The sequence below is a fragment of the Pristiophorus japonicus genome, chromosome 12 (genome assembly GCF_044704955.1).
Source record: "Pristiophorus japonicus isolate sPriJap1 chromosome 12, sPriJap1.hap1, whole genome shotgun sequence".
In the NCBI taxonomy this organism is placed as follows: Eukaryota; Metazoa; Chordata; class Chondrichthyes; family Pristiophoridae; genus Pristiophorus; species Pristiophorus japonicus.
Genome location: NC_091988.1, coordinates 184,333,835 through 184,356,907, shown reverse-complemented (window position 1 = coordinate 184,356,907; position 23,073 = coordinate 184,333,835). Strand labels below are relative to the sequence as shown.

Below are 23,073 nucleotides of genomic sequence, written 5' to 3'. Positions count from 1 at the left end.
TGCAGATGCCTTAAAAAGGGCATAAAGAGATATGATTGGTGGCTCTGGTTGTAGTTGGGTTAGTGTTATAGTCTACATTTTGAATAGTCAGCGGAATTTTAAAACTTTTTTTTAACCTCTCACTCTATTTTAGAAAGAGTCGGCTATTTCACATCAGCACCAATATCTCTCATTGCAGGACTTGAATAGCTACCAGTGAATAGTATTTTCATAAACCTCTAAAAATGCAGAAAAGAACAAAAGGATGTAAGTTGTGTGAAGTAATGACATCTCCTGAAGCGTTTTTTTCTCAGCTTGAAGCTCACGTTTAACTAGTTCAAGTAAAGGGACGTGGACTAAATATGAATTAATTAAAAGTGTTAACAGCTGGGCATTACTAGAGGAGCATAGATACAATCAAAACTTGGTTCCTGATTATGCTATTAATATATCACATGGATCATTAATACTGTAGTCGATATGAATAGAACTTTCATGGAGGGACTGGAGTGCATCATCACAACCGGGAACAACATTTTGATTTGATTTGTTAGGTTTTCTTAAATGTTTTTGGTTAGTTTACAGGTTCTAATGGTTGTGCCCCTTTAACAAGGGGGCATATGGTTGAATGTTATTATTCGAAAGAGTTGCGAGCTAGAAGCTGATTAAGCAGTTGTAACTTGATTGACTCTCAAAAGGTATATAATCAAACACTTGTTTACAAAAGCACAGCTTCAGCACAAAGCTTGGAGACAGAGGTACGTGAATCACAGAGTGGAAGCTAAGCACTTGGTGATCGTCGGAATTCAGTGGAGAGGCAAAAGGTGGTTTCTCGCATCCAACTCAAAAGGAGTGGAGCACCAGAATCTGAGGATTCTAATATCGAACATTTAGGCTAGTGTTTAGTATCTTGATAGTTCTTGTTAAACTTGAGTAAATAATTTAGTCTTTGGTTAGTTTGCCTTGAGAAGCAAATAGAATAAATAGCAGTCAACAGTCAATCAGCTGTAAGTGATTGTCTGGTAATTACTCTGAACTGGAAACTTGGATGTGGCTCAGAAAGTGTGTATAAGTAGAAAGTGTTTGCTCAGGCACAGAGTGCAACATTTACTGATACAAAAGCAAAATACTGTGGATGCTGGAATCTGAAATAAAAACAGAAAATGCTGGAAATCTCAGTGGGTCAGGCAGCATCTGTGGAGAGAAACAGAGTTAACGTTTCAGGTCGATGATCCTTCGTCATTACTGGCGAAAGTTTGAAATTAACAGATTCGTAAGGAGCACTGAAAGCGGGCGGGGAGAAAAGAACAAAAGGGAAGGTCTGTGGAAGACAGGAGAGATTTGAGAGACAAAAGCAATGATGGGCCAACTTGCGATGGCAATGGCAGAAGTTAGAAAAAGATCAGTCTAGATATGGTGGAATAATTACCAGCTGCCATGGGAAACTGAGAGAGAAAAAAAAATACATAAGATCGGTGGGGTGGGGTGGGGCGTTTTAAAAAAAATAAAAGGGGATGGGGTTTTTAAAAATTGAAGAGGAAAGGGAGCAAAATATGGGCAGAGGTTATGGTCTGAAATTGTTGAAATTGACGTTGAGTCAGATGGCAGTAAAGTGCCAAAACATAAGATGAGGTGCTGTTCCCTGAACTTGCGTTCAGCTTCATTGCAACAGTGTAGGAGGCTGAGGACGGAGAGATCCGAGTAGGAGTGGAGCGGAGAATTAAAGTGACAGGCGACCGGAAGCTCGGGTCATGTTTACGAACTGAACGGGAGGTGTTCCGCAAAGGGGTTACCCGATCTACGTTTGGTCTCCCCACATCGTGAGCAGCGAATACAGTATACTAAATTGAAAGAAGTACAAGTAAATCACTGTTTCACCTGGAAGGAGTATTTAGGGGCCTGGATAGTGGGAAGGGAGGAGGTAAAAGGGCAGGTGTTGCATCATTTACTGAATTCATTGTAAATAGAGTGGGAAGTTGAGAATTTGGTTAGAGTGGGAATTTTATGCAGAAGGCAAATTAGGTTCTTCTTTTAGTTACATTAATTTGTTTAAAATACACCAAGTGAATTAATTACATAAAACTTTAATTAATTCTAGATATAAAACAATGTTGGGTAGAGATGGTTGTGTCAGCGGTGTGGCCGCATCTGCAGCATGTGGCGAGAGCAGTGTGATCCCAGGCACCTGCAGTAAATGTCTGCAACTTGAGAAACTTCAGCTCAGAGTTGCTGAACTGGAGTCTGAGGTTGTGATGCATCAGGGAGGGGCAGAGTTACCTAGACATTTTGACTTGGGAGGCAGTCACCTCTCAAGTTTAAAAAAAAAAAAAAATTAATTCTGGGATGTGGGTGTTGCTGGCAAGGCCGGCATTTATTGCCTATCTCTAATTGCCCTCGAGAAGGTGGTGGTGAGCTGCCTTGAACCGCTGTAGTCCTTGTGGTGAGGTATTCCCACTGTGCTGTTAGGGAGGGAGTTCCAGGATTTTGACCCAGTGACGATGAAGGAACGGCAATATATTTCCAAGTCAGGATGGTGTGTGACTTGGAGAGGAAATTGGCATAGGGGCAAACAGATTAGAGGTTTAAATGCGTGGCTGAAAGTTGGGTGGTTGTTTAGATTTGGTTAATGGTCAGGGACAGAAGGGTGAGACTGTGACTGAGACAGTAAATGGACCACAGATGCAATGGTGGAGTTGCCTCGGCATTTACCATTGTCCAACAGGTATGAGATACTTGCTACCATTGTGGATGAGAACAAAGACTGCAGGGAAGATGGGCAAATTGACCAAGGCATTGTGATACAGGAGGCCATTCAAGTTGAGGAGGCGAAAAGGAATGTGGTAGGAGATAGTATAGTCAGGGGGATTGATACTCTTCTTTGCAGCTGCGACTCGCAGTCTTGAAGACTGTGTTACCTGCCCGGTGCAACTCCTCGTGACTGGAGAAGAACTTGGAGAGGGAGGATGCAGTTGTTGTGGTCCATGTAGGAACCAACAAAATAGATAGAACTAGGAATAAGGTTCTGCTAAGGAAGCTTGAGGACCTGGAGTACACATTTTAAAAAGCAGAACCTCAAAGGTAATAATATCTGGATTACTACCTGAGCCACTGCAAATTGGCATAGGGACAAACCGCTTAGAGGTTTAAATACATGGCTGAAAGAGTGGTGTGTAGGCAGGAGTTTCAGTGCATGGGGCACTTGCACCAGTACTGGAGAAAGAGAGAGCTATTCTGTGGGGACGGGCTCCATTTAAACGGGACTGGGATCAATGTCCTGGTGAATCAAATAACTAGGGCAGTAGATAGGGCTTTAAACTAATACAGGGGAGGCAGGGTTAAGTTAAAGGGAAATTTATACGTCTTGAGAGAAAAGTCAAGGCTGTAGAGCAGAGTAGTGATTTGGGTAAAATCAAGCAGATTGTGTCAGGAAGGGACAGAGAGTTTAATAACGGCAATAGGGCATTAGCGACTAAGGGCACATCAGGGAAAAATAGTAAAAAGTTAAAATTTAAAGGCCCTATATATGAATGCACAAAGCATTTGTAACAAGATAGATGAATTAATGGCACAAATGGGATTGATCTAGTAGCCATTACTGAGATGTGGTTGCAGGGCGACCAAGGTTCGAACTAAATATTCCAGGATACTTGACTTTTAGAAAAGGTAGGCAAAATGGAAGAGGAGGTGGGGTATCTCTGATAAGAAAGGCAGTAGGGAGAAAGGATCTTGGCCCAGAAAATCAGGATGTAGAATCAGAATGGGTGAAGCTATGAAATAACAAAGAGGAAATTGGCATAGAGACAAATAGATTAGAGGTTTAAATATGTGGCTGAAAGTTAGGTAGTGGTTTAGATTTGGTTAATGGTCAGGAACAGAAGGGTGAGAGCAGGAGTATAAAGGCCCCCTAATAGTGTTGGACCGAGTATAAATCAGGAAATTAGATGATCATGTAATCAGGATAATGCAATAATCATGGGGGACTTCAATCTTCATATACCGTGGGCAAATTTGCAAAAGTAGCGTGGAGGACAAGTTTATGGAATGCATTCGAGACAGTCTTCTGGAATAATATGTTGAGGAACCAACTAGGGAACAGGTTATTTTTGATCTAGTATTGTGTAATGAGACAAGGTTAATTAGTGATTTTTTTAGTAAAAGATCCTCTGGGGAAGAGTGGTCATAATCTGATAGAATTTCATATTAATTTTAAGAGTGATGTATTTGGAAACTAGGGTCTTAAATTTAAATAAAGTCAATTACGGGAGTATTAGGGCTGAGTTGGCTGAGGTAGATTAGGAAATTAGATTAAAAGATATGATGGTAGATAAACAATGGCAAACATTTAAAGAAATAATGCACAATTCTTAACGAATATACATTCCCTTGAGGAATAAAAACTCCACTGGAAAAGTGGTACAGCCGTGACTAATTAGAGAAGTTAAGGATAGTATTAGATTAAAAGAAGTTTACAGTGCTGCCAAAATGAGTAGCAAGCCTGAGGATTGGGATGGTTTTTTTAAAAAAATCAGCAAAGGATGATCAAGAAATTGATAGAGGGAGAAAATAGAATGAGAGTAAGCTAGCAAGAAATATAAAAACAGATTGTAAGAGCTTTTACAAGTTTGTATGGGGGAACCAGTAGGTACAGAACATTTTGATTTTCAGAAGGCATTCGATATAGTGCCACACATGTGGCTGTTACACAAGATTAGGGCTCATGGGATTGGGGGAAATATATTGGCATGGTTTGAGGATTGGTTAATGGACAGAAAACAGAGAGTAGGAATAAACGGGTATTTTTTGGGATGGCAGGGTGTAAATTGCTGCAAGGATCAGTGATTGGGCCTCAGTTATTTACAATCTATAGCAATGACTTGAATGAGAGAACTGAATGTAATATATCCATGTTTGCTAACGATTGCGGGATGACAATAACATTTGGGTCTATGTGGCCATCAATCCTTTTAATTACCGCTCCCCAAGCGGCTGGCCAAGCTTTCAACGCCTCCTGCAGCTGCTGTTTTTGACGCCCGGTGATGCTGCAGGGGGCGGAAGTGAGTTTACGATCCAGGGTGTTAACGGGTGCTGTTCACCGGATGATGTCACGATCTCTGAGGTGCAGGAGATCGAGGCAGTAAGTTTTAGCGCTAACCTATCATGCAAGTTCAGGGGATTCGGAATTTTTCTGCACATGGTCGGTAAGCCATTAGCACCCTGTTATTGCCCCCCAGAGGTGCTAATAAGAGGTGCAAGGAGGCCAATTTCTTCCCCCAATATTTTTAGAAGGTGAGCGACTAGAAAATTCAGAGGGATTTGTGTTCACAAATCACAAAGTTAACATGCAGGTACAGCAAGCAATTAGGAAGGCAAATGTTATGTTGGCTTTTATTGCAAGGGAGTTGGAATACAAGGGTAAGGAAGTCTTGCTACAATTGTACAAGACTTTGCTGAGACCACACCTGGACTACTGTGTACAGTTTTGGTCTCCTTACCTAAAGAAGGATATGCTTGCCTTAGAAGGAGTGCAATAAAGGTTCACTAGATTGATTTCTGGGATCTGAGGGCTGTCCTATGAGAAGAGATTGAGTAGAATGGGCCTAATTTGCTGGAGTTTAGAAAGATGAGGTGTGATCTCATTGAACCATATAAAGTTCTTCAAGGGCTTGGCAGGGTAGATGCTGAGAAGCTGTCTAGAACTAGGAGTCATAATCTCAGGATAGTGGGTCGGCCATTTATGATTGAGATGAGGAGAAACTTCTTCACTCAGAGGGTTGTGATCTTTGGAATTTTCTACCCCAGAGACCTGTGGATGCTCAGTCGTTGAGTATATTCAAGATTTTTGGGCATGAAGGGAATACAGGGAAATGGGGATAGCGTGGGAAAGTGAGTGGGTGTAGAAGTTCAGCCGTGATCTTATTGAATGACAGAGCAGGCTCTATGGGCCATATGGCCTACTCCTGCTCCTATTTCTTATATTCTTATCCCGCTCTGTCGTTTAAAATTGTCGCACATTATCGCTGGAACTATTTTACAATGCTGCCATGAAAGTATCTCCTTTTCTTCAGCTCTGTCTCTCTGTTATTCTCAACTCTCTTCATCATCTTTCCTAATTACTTTTCCTCTTTGCTGCTCTCCATCCAAGTAACATTTTAATGAAATCCCCAATGTGAGCGCCACATAACATTGGCTTCAGATAGTTTGCAGCATCTCGGGTATCAACCCACCAATAATTGCACATCTGAATAATCCAGGATACCAAAAGAGTCACCTTTTAAAATGACAGTCCTATACTGTAAGGACAAATACAATGGCCCCAAATTTCTTTGAGGGTTCCACTGAACTTCCACGGCAATTCTAGCAGGAGTCCAGCAGATTCTACTGGAAAAAGACAGGGGCCTGGCAACGTTGGATCCCAGATGACTTCTGCTGTTCCCCGGTCAATGCTCTAAAGGGCAGAACCTCCTCCTGCCCCTTACAAAGCCAATGACACAAAGGTGACAGAGTTGGGGAGGGGGACGTACTACACCAGGAGCTTCTGATTCTCCGGCATGGAAGGCACCCTGCGTAACATTGGAGGCCGAACAAGATAAAAGTCTATATAGATGACATGGAAGAGGGGACAGAGTGTAGTGTAATAAAATTTGCAGATGACACAAAGATTAGTGGGAAAGCGGGTTGTGTAGAGGACACAGAGAGGCTGCAAAGAGATTTAGATAGGTTAAGCGAATGGGCTAAGGTTTGGCAGATGGAATACAATGTCGGAAAATGTGAGGTCATCCACCTTGGGGGGGAAAAAGAAACAGTAAAAGGGAATATTATTTGAATGGGGAGAAATTACAACATGCTGCGATGCAGAGGGACCTGGGGGTCCTTGTGCATGAATCCCAAAAAGTTAGTTTGCAGGTGCAGCAGATAATCAGGAAGGTGAATGGAATGTTGGCCTTCATTGCGAGAGGGATGGAGTACAAAAGCAGGGAGGTCCTGCTGCAACCGTATAGGGTATTGGTGAGGCTGCACCTGGAGTACTGAGTGCAGTTTTGGTCACCTTTCTTAAGGAAGGATATACTAGCTTTGGAGGGGGTACAGAGCTGATTCACTAGGCTGATTCCGGAGATGAGGGGGTTACCTTATGATGATAGGTTGAGTAGACTGGGTCTTTACTCGTTGGAGTTCAGAAGGATGAGGGGTGATCTTATAGAAACATTTAAAATAATGAAAGGGATAGACAAGATAGAGGCAGAGAGGTTGTTTCCACTGGTCGTGGAGACTAAAACTAGGGGGCACAGCCTCAAAATACGGGGGAGCCAATTTAAAACCGAGTTGAGAAGGAATTTCTTCTCCCAGAGGGTTGTGAATCTGTGGAATTCTCTGCCCAAGGAAGCAGTTGAGGCCAGCTCATTGAATGTATTCAAATCACAGATAGATAGATTTTTAACCAATAAGGGAATTAAGGGTTACGGGGAGCGGGCGGGTAAGTGGAGCTGAGTCCACGGCCAGATCAGCCATGATCTCGTTGAATGGCGGAGCAGGCTCGAGGGGCTAGATGGCCTACTCCTGTTCTTATGTTCTTATGCGTCCAGAAGAGCACAGATGATCCCCAATGAGGAAGTGTCCAAGCAACGGAAGAAGCCCGGACCCCAGAAGAAGAAGTCAGTCCTTTTTAAAAGCAATAATTGGATCATCCCCCTTGCATCTAGATGTAAGAGGAGCTCCATGGGTTCATGAGACTGAGGGTGTGGGTGCCGAGCTTCTCCTCAGATGGTGGGCAGGTGTTGGAGATGCACCCCTGGTGGCACATGTGTTGCCACTGGGCACAATCCCAGTGTAACTGCAAGGAGCACAGTCCAGGGATTTTCAGGGCCATCCTGTAGCTATGTTGGTGATGATTACATCCATTTTTCTATTCTAATTACATCTATATGTCTTATTTGTAGGTGAATGCATTTTTCTCCTTTGTTGTGCCCATGGTAATAATTTCAGTCCTGAATACAATCATCGCCAATCAGCTAATAGCGATGTTCAAGCAAGCAGCTCAAGACAGCCGGGTATGCACAATTGGTGGACAGCGGACCACACTTAGCATTTCAGTGGAGCCAAACCGGATCCAGTCTCTGCGACATGGAGTCAAAGTTCTCCGTACGTATCACCCTTTCATTGTTTGTTTGTTTAGTTACAGATAAACTTGTTTGTGTGTCCATGTGAAGCAGCAAGGCCTTTTTCCCCTATATCGCTCTGACAGTAGTTGACCAGCAGGGTATCTGTCTATATATAATTAATGCGAGCAGTGTGCCGCTCATGCAAGTGCCACCACCAATTTCCTTGGGATGTTCTCCTGATCAACCGCTACTTTCAATGGAGGTCGGTGGAAAGCTCAGATACACAGCGTAAACGGGTTTCCACCGAACTTCTCCCGAAGCTGTGGCATCTGATTGGCAGGGATGTGCTCGGGGTTCCCCCCAATGTAGAACTAAATTAATATTAAAGGCTTATAGTAGCTCTATAAAAGTGATGAGTAATAATTGCATTAATCTGATGCAGCACAGGTCAAAGGTTTTCTAATCTGCATATTATTGGTGCCAACTCAATTTCACAGAGCTGTCAGCTGAGTCAGTTTAGAGGAAATATCATGATCTAAATAAAGAAGGAACCTCAATCCTAGGAATTCCATTAATAGTAGAAGCCTAATCCCATTTTTAATAAAATGAGGAAAGTTTTAGTGCTGGAAAAACATTCTATTAAATAAACAGTGCAACATCCTTGGTGGGTGGAGAGGGTGCGGTAGGGAGACTGTGGTGGGGGGGCTGTGTAGAGGGGGCGGTAGAGAGGGTGTGGGAGGGTGCGGTAGGGAGACTGTGGTGGGGGGGCTGTGTAGAGGGGGCGGTAGAGAGGGTGTGGGAGGGTGCAGTAGGGAGACTGTGGTGGTGGGGCTGTGTAGAGGGGGCGGTAGAGAGGGTGTGGGAGGGTGCAGTAGGGAGACTGTGGTGGGGGGGCTGTGTAGAGGGGGCGGTAGAGAGGGTGTGGGAGGGTGCGGTAGGGAGGGTGTGTGTGCCGGGGGTAGTAGGGAAGATGAAGGTGGAGCAGGATTGGAATTTTCGGCACGTTGCCAAGAGGATTCACCTCAAGGCCTCGGGCTCTATTCAAAGTGGGAACAAAGCTAAAATGGTAGCTCAAATTGGAATGCTAGCCGTAACTTTTTAAAATATATAACATTGAACTTCTAGGCCCTTCACCTGAAGTAGTTATTTAAAAATATTGCTTTCTTTTTGCAGGTGAAGATGTATAATATAAAATATATTTGTGTTACACTAAGTTAATAGACTCCATTCAATAATCCATGACTATTGGCTCAGCCAGAATCACCTGATAAAACAGGGAATGGTTCTGGGTGGACATTATATGATATGCTGAGTTACTGAGATGCCAGATCTTAAAACTGCAGAATTTAACTCAATACACACCAAAATTTTTTTGTTCTGCAACAAGTCCAAAGCAGGCAATTTTCGGGTGATTCCTGATTTGCTATTTGTACTTATTTCCACAATGGTTCACTCTGTGAGTGCACCCATACAACCCGAGAGTACACCCGTCTGAATCGAGCACGTAGGTCCCACATGCCCAATTGGTAAGGTGCCAAATTGAATGAGCTAACATTTTTTGAGATTTCATTCCACATCTGATTTGTAGTCAAAAGGTGAAGTTGCTCCCACACCAAAATCAGCAACTTTTTTCACCTGTTCACTCTTGGAGTAATGTTTCGAATGGGCACTGCTGAGATTTCCTGCTCTGGTCTTCAACATTTTGATTCTTAACATGTGAGTGATGCTCTACTATAGTATCAAAAGTGTTCCTTTCTCATTCCTATTTCTGCATTTCCTTTGGTGCATTACATACTGCTGGTGTTGGTTGCTGCTTTTTTTGCATTGCAAGATTCATTTTGCAGATCCCTTTTCCCAAAGCATTGTTGTCGATAGCAACTGCTTCCAAAGTGTTCAGCATTGGCATTCCAGTGGCAGTGATGGAATTTGAGGAGGAAGAGGAGTTCATGCATGGGGAACAAAGGCAGCTGTGATTGCAGCTCCAAATGTCTGATACCCGCTCAGCCTGGTCTGATGAACCAATGGCAGGAATTTGCTCACAGACTTTCCCAATCAGCCGCTGTAACTGTGGTAGAGATTGGTGGAAACCCAAATGGGATTTCCAAAGTTATGGCAGCTGATTGGGAGAACCCCCGAGGAAATTCCCGGTGCAAATTTTCTGGCCTAAGCACACATGCTTGGAAATGTTAAATGACTTGTGCCTTTGCCACCCAACCGTGCTTCATAAAGGAGACTGCCACTGAGTTATGCTGCTTGCAGCATATTTACCAAAGGGACATCCGAACCTGTAATTGAGAAGGTTAATTTTTATGAGATCGTTCCAAGCCACTAATGTGACATATGTCATAATTGGTCACCCTTCAGTCCACTGATGCACAAAGCAAGTGACACAAAGGGGGCCAAGTTTCGGCCTGAGTTGCTCCTGTTTTTTTGGAGCAACTGGTTTAGAATGGAGTATCTTAGAAATTTGAATTCTCGGCATTTAGTTTGCTCCAGTTCTAGTCAGTTAGAACAGTTTCACTTTGGAACAAATTTTTTTTTTTTCAAAAGTGGGCGTGTCTGGCCACTTACGCCTGTTTTCAAAGTGAAGATTTTTGTACGTTCGAAAAAACCTTGTCTACACTTTAGAAAATCAGGCGTAGGTTACAAATTAGGCATAGGGAATGGGGGGGGGGGGGGGTTTAAAGGGAAGTTTACAAACATTAAACACTTCAGTTTTACAAATAAAGAGCCATCATCAATAATAAATGATAAATACATCAATAAATCAACCAATAAATCAATCAAAAAAAATTAATTCAAACATTTAAAAAATCAATAAATAAAACATTTTCTACTTAAGTCCTATGAGGATAGATTGTATAGAATGGGCCTGTATTCTCTCTGGAGTTTAGAAGAATGAGAGATGATCTTATTGAAACATACAAGATTCTGAAGGGGATTGACAGGGTAGATGCTGAGAGGTTGTTTCCCCTGGCTGGAATGTCTAACACTAGTGGGTACAGTCTCAGGATAAGGGATAGGCCATTTAAGACTGAGATGAGGTGGAAGTTCTTCACTCGGAGTGCTGTGAATCTTTGGAATTCTCTGCCCCAGAGGGCTGTGGATGGTAAGTCTTTGAGTATATTGAAGACTGAGATAGATAGATTTTTGGAGTTCAAGGGAATCAAGTGATATGGAGATCGGGCAGGAAAGTGGAATTGAGGTAGAAGATCAGCCATGATCTTATTGAATGGCGGAGCAGGCTCGCGGGGCACTATGGCCTACTCCTGCTCTTTTTTTTCTTAAGTTCTTACCACGGGAAGTATTTTCAGCACTTTCCTAGTGGAAAGGCAGCAACAGCAAGTGAGTATATTTCAACAGCAGTCAAGCTTTCCAAACATGCGGGGCCTCATTGTTGGCACACTTGCAGTCATAAAGGCTTTGAGCAGTAACACCATTGCACATACAATTAGGAAAGGCTTTTGTTCCATCAGTGTGCAGATGCCGTCCATCCACAAGAACGGGATTATGCAGGAGAACCTGGCGGCAGTCGATCTGTGGCAGTCCGCTATAGCACCATTAATTAAATGAGCAGGTAGACTGGATAGCTGGCTGATGAGGGACCAATCTACCCAACGCAGCTCTGGATAATGACTATTTAAAAACCCAAGCATAGCACTGGTACAATAAAGCTCATGTTTTCACCTAAAGGTGAACATATAACTGACCTTCTCCAGCAGAGATTCTGATGCCTGGACAGATGGGGGAGGAAGGGACTGCTCTATAGCCCTGACAACGTGCCTAACACAAGCTATATTGTGTAAACTGGAGTCCCAGATCTCAATAGCTGCAGTAATATTCATGAGAGAAGCCATGCCTGGCTTTAGAACACTGTCCTGGGGGGATTGCTCTGCAGCTGGCTATGGATTTGCCATTTGTTCCATTGTGGACTACAGATTTCCTAGTAATTCTCACATTACTGCACACATGTCAAAGCAGCACTTCTGCAGTCTTCGCCATACCATGCAGGGAGTTCTTCAGATTCCCAAAGCATTGCATGAAGCACTTCTACACATTAATGAAATCCACTCTGTAGGCAGCACCACAAGGTAAAAATCCATGCGTCCTGCCGCAGAGGGAAGACTAGTTCCATCCACTCATTCACTTTCTGGCTGCTCCTTTGCCCCCACCGGAATCTGCTGCTTCTCACATGTGCTTCAATAAATGTTCCCTCCTGACCTGCTCTGATTCCCCCGAAGTGGCTGTGTGTGAGCAGCAAAACGCATGGTTAGAATTATGTGACCGATGCTTGTGTTGGTCCCTTTAGAAGATGAGAAGGGGGATTTAATAATGGGAAATGTGGAAATGGCTGAGACCTTAAACAATTATTTTGCTTCGGTCTTCACAGTGGAAGACACAAAAACCATGCCAAAAATTGCTGGTCACGGGAATGTGGGAAAGGAGGACCTTGAGATAATCACTATCACTAGGGGGGTAGTGCTGGACAGGCTAATGGATCTCAAGGTAGACAAGTCCCCTGGTCCTGATGAAATGCATTCCAGGGTATTAAAGGAGATGGCGGAAGTTATAGCAGATGCATTCGTTATAATCTACCAAAATTCTCTGGACTCTGGGGAGGTGCCAGCGGATTGGAAAGCAGCTAATGTAACGCCTCTGTTTAAAAAAGGTGGCAGACAAAAGACCGGTAACTATAGGCTGGTTAGTTTAACATCTGTAGTGGGGAAAATGCTTGAAGCTATCATTAAGGAAGAAATAGCGGGACATCTAGACAGGAATAGTGCAATCAAGCAGACGCAGCATGGATTCATGAAGGGGAAATCATGTTTAACTAATTTACTGGAATTCTTTGAGGATATAACGAGCATGGTGGATAGAGGTGTACTGATGGATGTGGTGTATTTAGATTTCCAAAAGGCATTCGATAAGGTGCCACACAAAAGGTTGCTGCAGAAGATAAAGGTACGCGGAGTCAGAGGAAATGTATTAGCATGGATAGAGAATTGGCTGGCTAACAGAAAGCAGAGAGTCGGGATAAATGGGTCCTTTTTCGGGTTGGAAATCGGTGGTTAGTGGTGTGCCACAGGGATCGATGCTGAGGCCACAACTGTTTACAATATACATAGATGACCTGGAAGAGTGTAGTGCAACAAAATTTGCAGATGACACAAAGATTAGTGGGAAAGCGGGTTGTGTAGAGGACACAGAGAGGCTGCAAAGAGATTTAGATAGGTTAAGCGAATGGGCTAAGGTTTGGCAGATGGAATACAATGTCGGAAAATGTGAGGTCATCCACCTTGGAAAAAAAAACAGTAAAAGGGAATATTATTTGAATGGGGAGAAATTACAACATGCTGCGGTGCAGAGGGACCTGGGGGTCCTTGTGCATGAATCCCAAAAAGTTAGTTTGCAGGTGCAGCGGGTAATCAGGAAGGTGAATGGAATGTTGGCCTTCATTGCGAGAGGGATGGAGTACAAAAGCAGGGAGATCCTACTGCAACTGTATAGGGTATTGGTGAGGCCGCACCTGGAGTACTGCGTGCAGTTTTGGTCACCTTTCTTAAGGAAGGATATACTGGCTTTGGAGGGGGTACAGAGACGATTCACTAGGCTGATTCCGGAGATGAGAGGGTTACCTTATGATGATAGATTGAGTAGACTGGGTCTTTACTCGTTGGAGTTCAGAAGGATGAGGGGTGATCTTATAGAAACATTTAAAATAATGAAAGGGATAGACAAGGTAGAGGCAGAGAGGTTGTTACCACTGGTCGGGGAGACTAGAACTAGGGGGCACAGCCTCAAAATACGGGGGAGCCAATTTAAAACCGAGTTGAGAAGGAATTTCTTCTCCCAGAGGGTTGTGAATCTGTGGAATTCTCTGCCCAAGGAAGCAGTTGAGGCTAGCTCATTGAATGTATTCAAATCACAGATAGATAGATTTTTAACCAATAAGGGAATTAAGGGTTACGGGGAGCGGACGGGTAAGTGGAGCTGAGTCCACGGCCAGATCAGCCATGATCTTGTTGAATGGCGGAGCAGGCTCAAGGGGTTAGATGGCCTACTCTTGTTCCTAATTCTTATGTTCTTATGAGATGGCCCAGCTTCCCTCTCATCTCTGGTAGCAGTAATTTAATCTATGGAGCCCCTTAAACAAGAGGAATGGAACATGTTCAAAATAGTGTGTGCTTAAAACTGTCTCCATGCCAATACATCAAGTGCCAACCTGCTGTAGGGCAGATGTGCCCTTGAGTTAGTAAGCGAGTGATTTTGAAGGGGAAGTTAACCAGGAACCTTGCCATGTTGGGCTGTCAACCAGGAACCTTGCCTTGTTGGGCTGTCACCGCACTGTTCTGCTCTCCTTGGCCCTTATTCTCTATTGCCATCACAATTATTTGAAGGGCTGTCTCCTTCAAATAATTGTTGTCAGCTGTGGCTCAGTGGGCAGCACACTCGCCTCTGAGTCAGAAGGTTGTGGGTTCAAGTTCCACTTCAGGGACTTGAGCACATAAACCTAGACTGACACTCCAATGCAGTGCTGAGGGAGTGCTGCACTGTCGAAGGTGCTGTCTTTTGGATGAGACATTAAATCAAGGCCCTGTCTGCCCTCTCAGGTGGCACTATTTCGAAGAGCAGGGGAAATGTCCCCAGTGTCCCATCCTATATTTATCCCTCAATTTACATAACAAAACCGATTATCTGGTCATATCACATTGCTATTTGTGGGAGCTTGCTGTGCGCAAGTTGGCTACTGCGTTTCCCACATCACAACAGTGACTACACTCCAAAAGTACTTGATTGGCTGTAAAGCACTTTGAGACGTCCGGTGTTCGTGAAAGACGCTATTTAACTGCAAGTCTTTCTTTTCAGCACTTCAAAATTAAGAGATTGGTAGGCCTGTCACTATCTCTGTGGCTCTGTGAAGCCTCTTCTGCTTTAAGACAGACAAAATGTACATTTTCAGCAATTGGAAATAATATAAAGAAGCACTCCAGTGCCCAATCTACATCCTGTCTTGTATAAATGAATGCTTACACAGAAGGTAATTTCATGTGGTATTTCAACTTGACACCACAACATGAAACCGCTATGTCTGACATTGAAAGCATTTTCTGTACCAGTCACAAAGTTCAAGCTGAAGAACTATAGACAAAGAGGTTTTGATGTACAAGGTTTAGGGATTTATGCCATTGCATCCCATGTCCATTGCAGCCTGATTAAGCCACATTTTTGTGACCTAATACTATGGGCATAGACTTCATTTGAATTGTCTACCTCACCACCACCTCCCTCTTCCTCTCTGCTGTCACTAAATTGTCACGCTGCTGTCCGACATCCAGTACTGGATGAGCAGAAATCTCCTCCAACTAAATATTGGGAAGACTGAAGCCATGGCTTCTTTGACAACGCCTCCAAAACTCACAATCTCTACTATCTAGAAGTGTACATACCATGCTGACTTAGAAATATATCGCTGTTCCTTCATCGTCGCTGGTTCAAACTCCTGGAACTCTCTCCCTAAAAGCACTGTGGGAGTACCTTCACCACATGGACTGCATCGGTTCAAGAAGGCGGCTCACCACCACCTTCTCAAAGGCAATTAGGGATGGGCAATAAATGCAGGCCTTGCCAGTGACACCCACATCCTGTGAATACATTTTACAAAGGCGCTGTATAAATACTTGTTGTCAAACTGTGGCCAATCTTAACTTGGCACTCTTCCTCAGGCTTCAGATTTTCTTCTGCATCTGTTCCCCTGACCTATGGATGTAGGAGACAACATTCTCTCTATCTATCACTTCCTGCTATGCTTGCTGCTCATTGGGGACCTTTTTCAAGATAACTCCCTCTTTCTCTCCCTTCCAGTTTTCTTCTATTCACTCCTGTAACATGGAATAATGCTTCAGTGTGCTTCCTTGGGCAGTGGGCATTTTCTATTACTTCACACAAGTATCCATTCTTCAAGTGTAAGTTATAGTATAGTAGTATTGGGTAGTCCCTCGTGTCGAGAATGACCCACTTCCACACCAAAAAAAGGATGAGTTCACAGGTGTTTCCATGTGGGACCTGAAATTCCAGGTCCCGAACTACATCTTGAAGGGTGGAAGATGCCTGTGCGTGAATTCTTTTAGCATGGGTTGGCCATTGCACACCAGCCACCACGGGCTTGACAGAGCAAGGTCTTGGTCCAGTGGCAAGGGACGACTGGTGACCAAGCTCTGCTGCATGGGCCTAGTCCACACACATACTCATACTGCCAAGTGTAAGCCTAGACAATGAATATCAATAAACTGATGGGCATCACAGTTGGGCTCAATCCAGTCCGGAAAACATTCACTTTCCAGCAGTAGACAAACTATCAATCAGCATCAGATCAGCCATGTTGGGTTTTCATTTGCCTACCCTAGCCAGAATTGCTGGGGGGGGGGGGGGGGGGGGAGAGGAGAGAAGAGAAGAGAAAGTGTAGAATCAATTATATAAATGAAAGAAAACAAGAAAGAGATCAAACTAAAAGAGATGTTGGAAGGTATTGTATTAGGCATACAAGAACTTCACGAGACTGAGTACTGTGAACTAAACTGAGTGTGACCTTAATCTTCTTTATTATAACTCCCGAGTGCCTAAACAACATGGCAGCCAACCTTTTATACTGGCCCTGCACATGTGTGCAGGTGACCATTAAGATTCCAACAGTCGCGCCCTTTGGTGGCAAGTATTACATAGTTACATACATAACATATTGTATGTGACTTTTAGTTTGGTTGCTGTGAGTGGGTGTTTGAAGTTCCAAATAAGGACTGAATGCATCAGAAGTGGAGTGAGGGGGATAAGGAAGGTTGACATCGATGCTGTGCTAGAATACTCTGACACTAATTGCTCTATTTGTGCACAGGATTCCGATGAGAAGGGAGGGCACATTATTATGTCACTTGCATTCTTGCATTCTGCCTTGATCTAAGTTCAAAGTGAATTAAAATTGAAGAGTTTTTAGATACTTTAGCCATGGGAATCCTTTCATCCAGTAGCTTCCTGGACTGTCAGTAATTGTTGCTTTGCATTAACAAAATAGGGAAAAGACAAGGGTGGTGATCACTTGTGTGGGCCAAGTCTTTGAAAACAAAGTAAATTATGCATTATTCATGTTTGAAACTACTGGCAGCTATGGATTACTTTTAGACTGTCCCTGTGGTCTTGTCCAGATGGGTTGACTAGTATAAGTTCTGATATGAGCTTTTAATCCTGACTGTAGCTGATCGCTTTGATCTCCTATAGTGTTCCTCACTTTAAGTCCAAAGATATGTGCTTTCATAATGAAAAGAAGCATTGGGCTATGTTAACATATAGTACAAAGAGCATATTTATTTAAGCAGCTGCTGCAAACATGATATATTGCATTTTTTAATCTTTCTACGCTTTTTTATTTCGTAATGTAAGAACATAAGAAATACAAGCGGGAATAGGCCATGGCTGATCTGATCATGGAATCTGCTCCACTTCCTTGCCCACTCCCCATAACCCTTTATCCCCTTATCGTTTAAGAAACTGTATTTCTATCTTAAATTTATTCAACGGCCCAGCTTCCACAGCTCTCTGAGGCAGCGAATTCCACAGATTTACAACCCTCTGAGAGAAGAAATTTCTCCTCATTTCTGTTTTAAATGGACGGCCTCTTATTCTAAGATCATGCCCTCTAGTTCTAGTCTCTCCCACTAGTGGAAACATCCTCTCTGCATCCACCTTGTCAAGCCCCCTCATAATCTTATGCGTTTCGATAAGATCACCTCTCATTCTTCTGAATTCCAATGAGCAGAGGCCCAACCTACTCAACCTTTCCTCATAAGTCAACCCCCTCATCCCTGGAATCAACCTAGTGAACCTTCTCTGAACTGCCTCCAAAGCAAGTATATCCTTTCTTAAATATGGAAACCAAAACTGCACACAGTATTCCAGGTGTGGCCTCACCGATACCTTATATAGCTGTAGCAAGACTTCCCTGCTTTTATACTCCATCCCCTTTGCAATAAAGGCCAAGATACCATTGGCCTTCCTGATCACTTGCTGCACCTGCATACAATCCTTTTGTGTTTCATGCACAAGTACCCCCAGGTCCCGCTGTACTGCGGCACTTTGCAATCTTTCTCCATTTAAATAATAACTTGCTCTTTGATTTTTTTTCTGCCAAAGTGCATGACCTCACACTTTCCAACATTATACTCCATCTGCCAAATTTTTGCCCACTCACTTAGCCTGTCCTTTTGCAGATTATTTTGTGTCCTCCTCACACATTGCTTTTCCTCCCATCTTTATATAGTCAGCAAACTTGGCTACGTTACACTCAGTCCCTTCTTCCAAGTTGTTTATATAGATTGTAAATAGTTGGGGTCTCAGCACCGATCCCTGTGGCACCCTACATGTTACTGGTTGCCAACCAGAGAATGAACCATTTATCCCGACTCTCTGTTTTCTGTTAGTTAGTCAATCCTCTATCCATGCTAATATCTTACCCCCAACTCCGGAAACTTTTATCTTGTGCAGTAACCTTTTATGTGGCATCTTGTGAAATGCCTTCTGGAAGTCCAAATACACCACATCATTGGTTCCCCTTTATCCACCCTGTTTGTTATATCCTCAAAGAACTCCAGCAAATTTGTCAAACATGACTTCCCCTTCATAAATCCATGCTGACTCTGCCTGACCGAATTTTGCTTTTTCAAATGTCCTGCTACTGCTTCTTTAATAATGGACTCCAACATTTTCCCAACCACAGATGTTAGGCTAACTGGTTTATAGTTTCCTGCTTTTTGTCTGCCTCCTTTTTTAAATAGGGGTGTTACATTTGCAGTTTTCCAATCTGCTAGGACCTTCCCAGAATCCAGGGAATTTTAGTAAATTACAACCAATGCATCCACAATCCCTGCCGCTACTTCTCTTAAGACCCTAGGATGCAAGCCATCAGGTCCAGTGGATTTACCTGCCTTTAGTCCCATTATCTTACTGATTATCACCTCCTTAGTTAATGTGATTGTGTTAAGTTCGTTCCCCCCCCACCTCCCCTCAATAGCCACTATACTATCCACTGTCGGAATATTGTTAGTGTTCTCTACCGTAAAGACTGATAGAAAATATTGTTCAGAGTTTCCCAGGTCTCTGCAGTGTCACTCAATAGATAGCCTTAGGACATGCAAGGCAACAGCCTGGGTCCATCTGATTTTAGTTCTTTCTGTAGGGATGCCTGGCTCATGCTTACTACCACCCATGGTAACATAATTGAAATCTGAACCTCACTATGTAGGGAATTGTGGATGTAAAGCCACATAATGGGCCCAAATTTGGCCCACACGTTTTTTCGGTGCACTCATGTGAGATGCGCCGACTTCCTAGGCTCAAAATGGCACCAAAAAGATGTCCCCAGATTCTGACTGCTCTATCGACTCTCCCGGGGCTTGGCGAGGCGTAACGATTCTATTGGGGGGGGCGGAGTTAGGGCACTGCGCGTGAAAGAGTGCCGGCAGCTGTCCGCGTGGGCATTAGAGCGTTCGGGCATACGCAGTAGCTCCTCCCATGATGATAATGTGTGCTGCAGCGTGGGACCCGATGTGTCCCACCCCTATCCCAGACCGAGTGGCCTCTCGCACCGGCCGCCTGGCCCGTTGTCCATTGATTCCTGCAGCCTGTATATTGTGCGAGCCCAGTCAGCGTGCCTGTGTTGTTCTGCGAGCCCTGCCCCCTATCCGCTGATTCCTGCAGCAAGTGTGTTATGCGAGCCCAGCCCAGCCTGCCTGTGTGTGTGTTCTGCAAGCGTGTGGCCAGTTCCCTGTGCTCTCCCGCCCGGTTTTCCCACCCGCATCTATCCCTGGCCAAGTGGCCTCTCACGCCGGCCGGCCCGCTGACTTCCCAGGTCAAGTTAGGAAGGTAGGGCTTAAGTTTTATTTCTTATTTATTATTGATGGTTTTTATGCTTCTTGAATGTTGTTGTGAAGGTGTTTAGTGCTTTGCAAGATCCTCTCCGCATCCCTTTCCCCCCGCCATCTCTGGCTACCTGCGCTGATTTCTTAACTCTCCGCAAGGCTTTTCTGTGGCCACATACGCTGGCCTAAGTTAGTTTGGAGCAAATATTAGCTGTCCAAAGTGGCTTAAATGGCCAAAACGGGCATAGGTGGCTGGCAATGCCCCCTCTTGAACAAAACTAAATAAACGACAAAAAATCCTAACCAAGTCACTTACATTGGCGCAAATTGAATGTGCAAAATGAGGATTTTTAAGATAGTCCAGAAAAATCAAGTTGCTCCAAACAAAACGGAGCAACTCCTGGGCAATTTTGGTCCCAATGAAACTGTTGGGGGTTCCAACACCATTCCATAAAGCTTACAGAGCACATTCACAATTCTAGATTATGAAATCTTGTAATTAAATTAGATTTTATTTCAAAGTTCTACAATAATTGAACTCGTGTCCTCCTGGGCCACCTGTTTTCAGGCAGACTTTATTTATATCTTCAATTGAAAAGGGAAATTAATCATCATGCTCCAAAAGGCCAGGATTTGATATTTATCCTAGACTGAAGCTTATATAAAGGTTGTATCAATTTGCATTGCTAGACTTTCTCTAATAGTTAATGATAAAAAAGAAAGAAAGAAAGAAAGAAATAAATGGATTTATATAGCACCTTTCACAACCACTGGACGCCTCAAAGCGCTTTACAGCCAATGAAATACTTTTGGAGTGTAATCACTGTTGTAATGTAGGAAACGCGGCAGCCAATTTGCGCACAGAAAGCTCCCACAAACAGTAATGTGATAATGACCAGATAATCTGTTTTTTGTTATGTTGATTGAGGGATAAATATTGGCTAGGACATCGGGGATAATTCCCCTGCTCTTCGAAATAGTGTCATTGATCTTTTACATCCACGAGAGAGCAGACGGGACTTCGGTTTAATGTTTCATCCGAAAGGCGGCACATCCAACAGTGCAGCATTCCCTCAGCATTGCACTGGAGTGTCAGCTAGATTTTTTTTGGAGTGCTCAAATCCATGGAGTGGGACTTGAACCCATATGGGAATGTATGGGGCTAGAAGAGATCATTGTGACCATCTGGCTAGACCATACTCTATCCAATTGTTTTCTCTGACAAATATATATCCAGTACCCTAATGCTAAAGCTATCCACCTGTATTACCACCCTATTCAATCTGTTCCATATATTTGCCACAGTTGTTAAAGTAATCAAATTTAAAGTTGCTATCAATGTCTTTCAGAAGATTTAGAGTTTATTCTCTAAGGAATTACTACAATATTAGATCACTAGGTGATCGTTTACATCATCACAAGCTTGTGATTGGTTAAATTCTGATGCCTCTTGAGTCGGCAGCTCGCTGGCATTTGCCTCTGTAGCAAAGTTTTCACTTCAGGGGGTAAGTACAAGTTTGCAGGATCAGCTTTACCCAACCTAATGCAATAGCCCTCTTGGTTGACATCGGTGAAGCAGTAATGTTAGCTGCGAAGAATTACACACACCACACATTTCTTCCTGCCTCTTGCCTGAAGGAAGAGATGTGAGGGCAGCGGGAAGTATTGGAGGAAATAATTTTGCTTTAAAGTTGCAAGCCTTCAATTACTTGTGAGTGATGGTTCTCAGAAAAATAAACCCACTAATCCTTCAGACCAGTGTTCAAGCTAATGTTCTGAAATTCTAGCCCTGCTCTTAACGGGGAGCCTGGGAGGGTGAAGGGCAGCCCGTCATCAGGCAAAGGACCCGGCAAAGGATGTAGAAGCCCTGACGATCCTCACGGCAGGGCCCCATTACAACATTGTTGGGCCCGGCACCTGGGCAAATTGACAGTCTGGCTGGCAGGTGGGAGAAAAAAACTAGCGGCAGGAGGCCGCAACCAGGGACGCGTGGGGACGGTCCCCGGCATTCAGAAGGGAGGGTGGGCGGGGCTGAAGACTAGGGCTGGGGAGACTGAAGGCTTCCTGGTGAGGCCTGTGGGGAGAACTTGAGCTCCGCCTGGCCCACAAGGAGCGCTGAGAAAGCAGATCTTTACCACTTGCCTTCGGGAGTTGGCAGCTCAGTTCAGCTGCTGAGCAGCCGATAGCTCATCTTACCCCTCGCTTCCGGTTCAATTTAATTGCGGCACTGGTTATGTCACCAGGCCGTGACTTTGGAATGTTAATTAGGCCCCCGCCTGCCTTTTGCGGGAACCTCGTGAAAGGCCTGATTTCTGTATGTTAAAATCTATTGGGTCGGGTTGCTCAATACTGATATTTTAACCACCCTCCAACCCTATCCCCACCCCCTCCCCATTGGGCGGGTAAAATGTGACCTAAGCATCTATTCAGAATCCTGGTCATTTTGTCTTAGTTTTTAACAAAAACAAATGATCAAGACCAGTAGAAAGTTGAAACCTGACCTTTTTGAATTTTACCACTGCTCCCAGCTTTGCTCCCATGCTAAGATGGTTTTTATTGTGCAATGTATTTGCTTGTTAGAGGCCAATCATGAAAAGCTTCAGTAGAATTGAGCGAAAGGAATAGAAATGCACACTTGCAAACCTGTGAGTTCGTGATAAAACGCAAAAGCAACATTTTAAAGTTGATTTAAATTAAACGGTAAATTCACCAATCCCACATCCGTGGCAGGCAATATTGCTCAAAAGAAGCATGGTTAAGAGAATCAATGCTTATACTGTTGTAGATCTATCTATGATCCACTCTCCCTTAAGTATTTTAACGGAATGTTAATAACTGGTATGTGCAAGCAATCTTGACAGACAGATAATCAATAAATATTTATGTGCATCCTACTGAAACTCTTTTTGGAGTTTATCTGCAAAACAAAACACATTAAACCGTGCCACCCGACCTGGGTGACACACCAGACATTTACAAGGCCCTTTTTTTCCTTTTTTTAGTTTTTTTTTTGTTTTTTTTTCTTCTTTTTTTTGGTTTTTTTTTGGGCACTAAAATCACAATTTTTCCCCAGTGCCCCCTATAAAAGGGAA

General features: G+C 43.6%; 1 protein-coding gene across 1 annotated transcript in view; it reads left to right on the top strand.

Annotated features, from left to right (window-relative positions):
• The window catches only part of ntsr1 (neurotensin receptor 1 (high affinity)), a 75,107-nt gene that overhangs the window by 32,418 nt on the left and 19,616 nt on the right, over nt 1-23,073 (top strand). Inside the window, exon 2 of the mRNA XM_070895092.1 lies at nt 7,914-8,115. Within this exon, the coding sequence (XP_070751193.1) occupies nt 7,914-8,115 (202 nt within the window). The remainder of the gene's footprint in view (nt 1-7,913; nt 8,116-23,073) is intronic.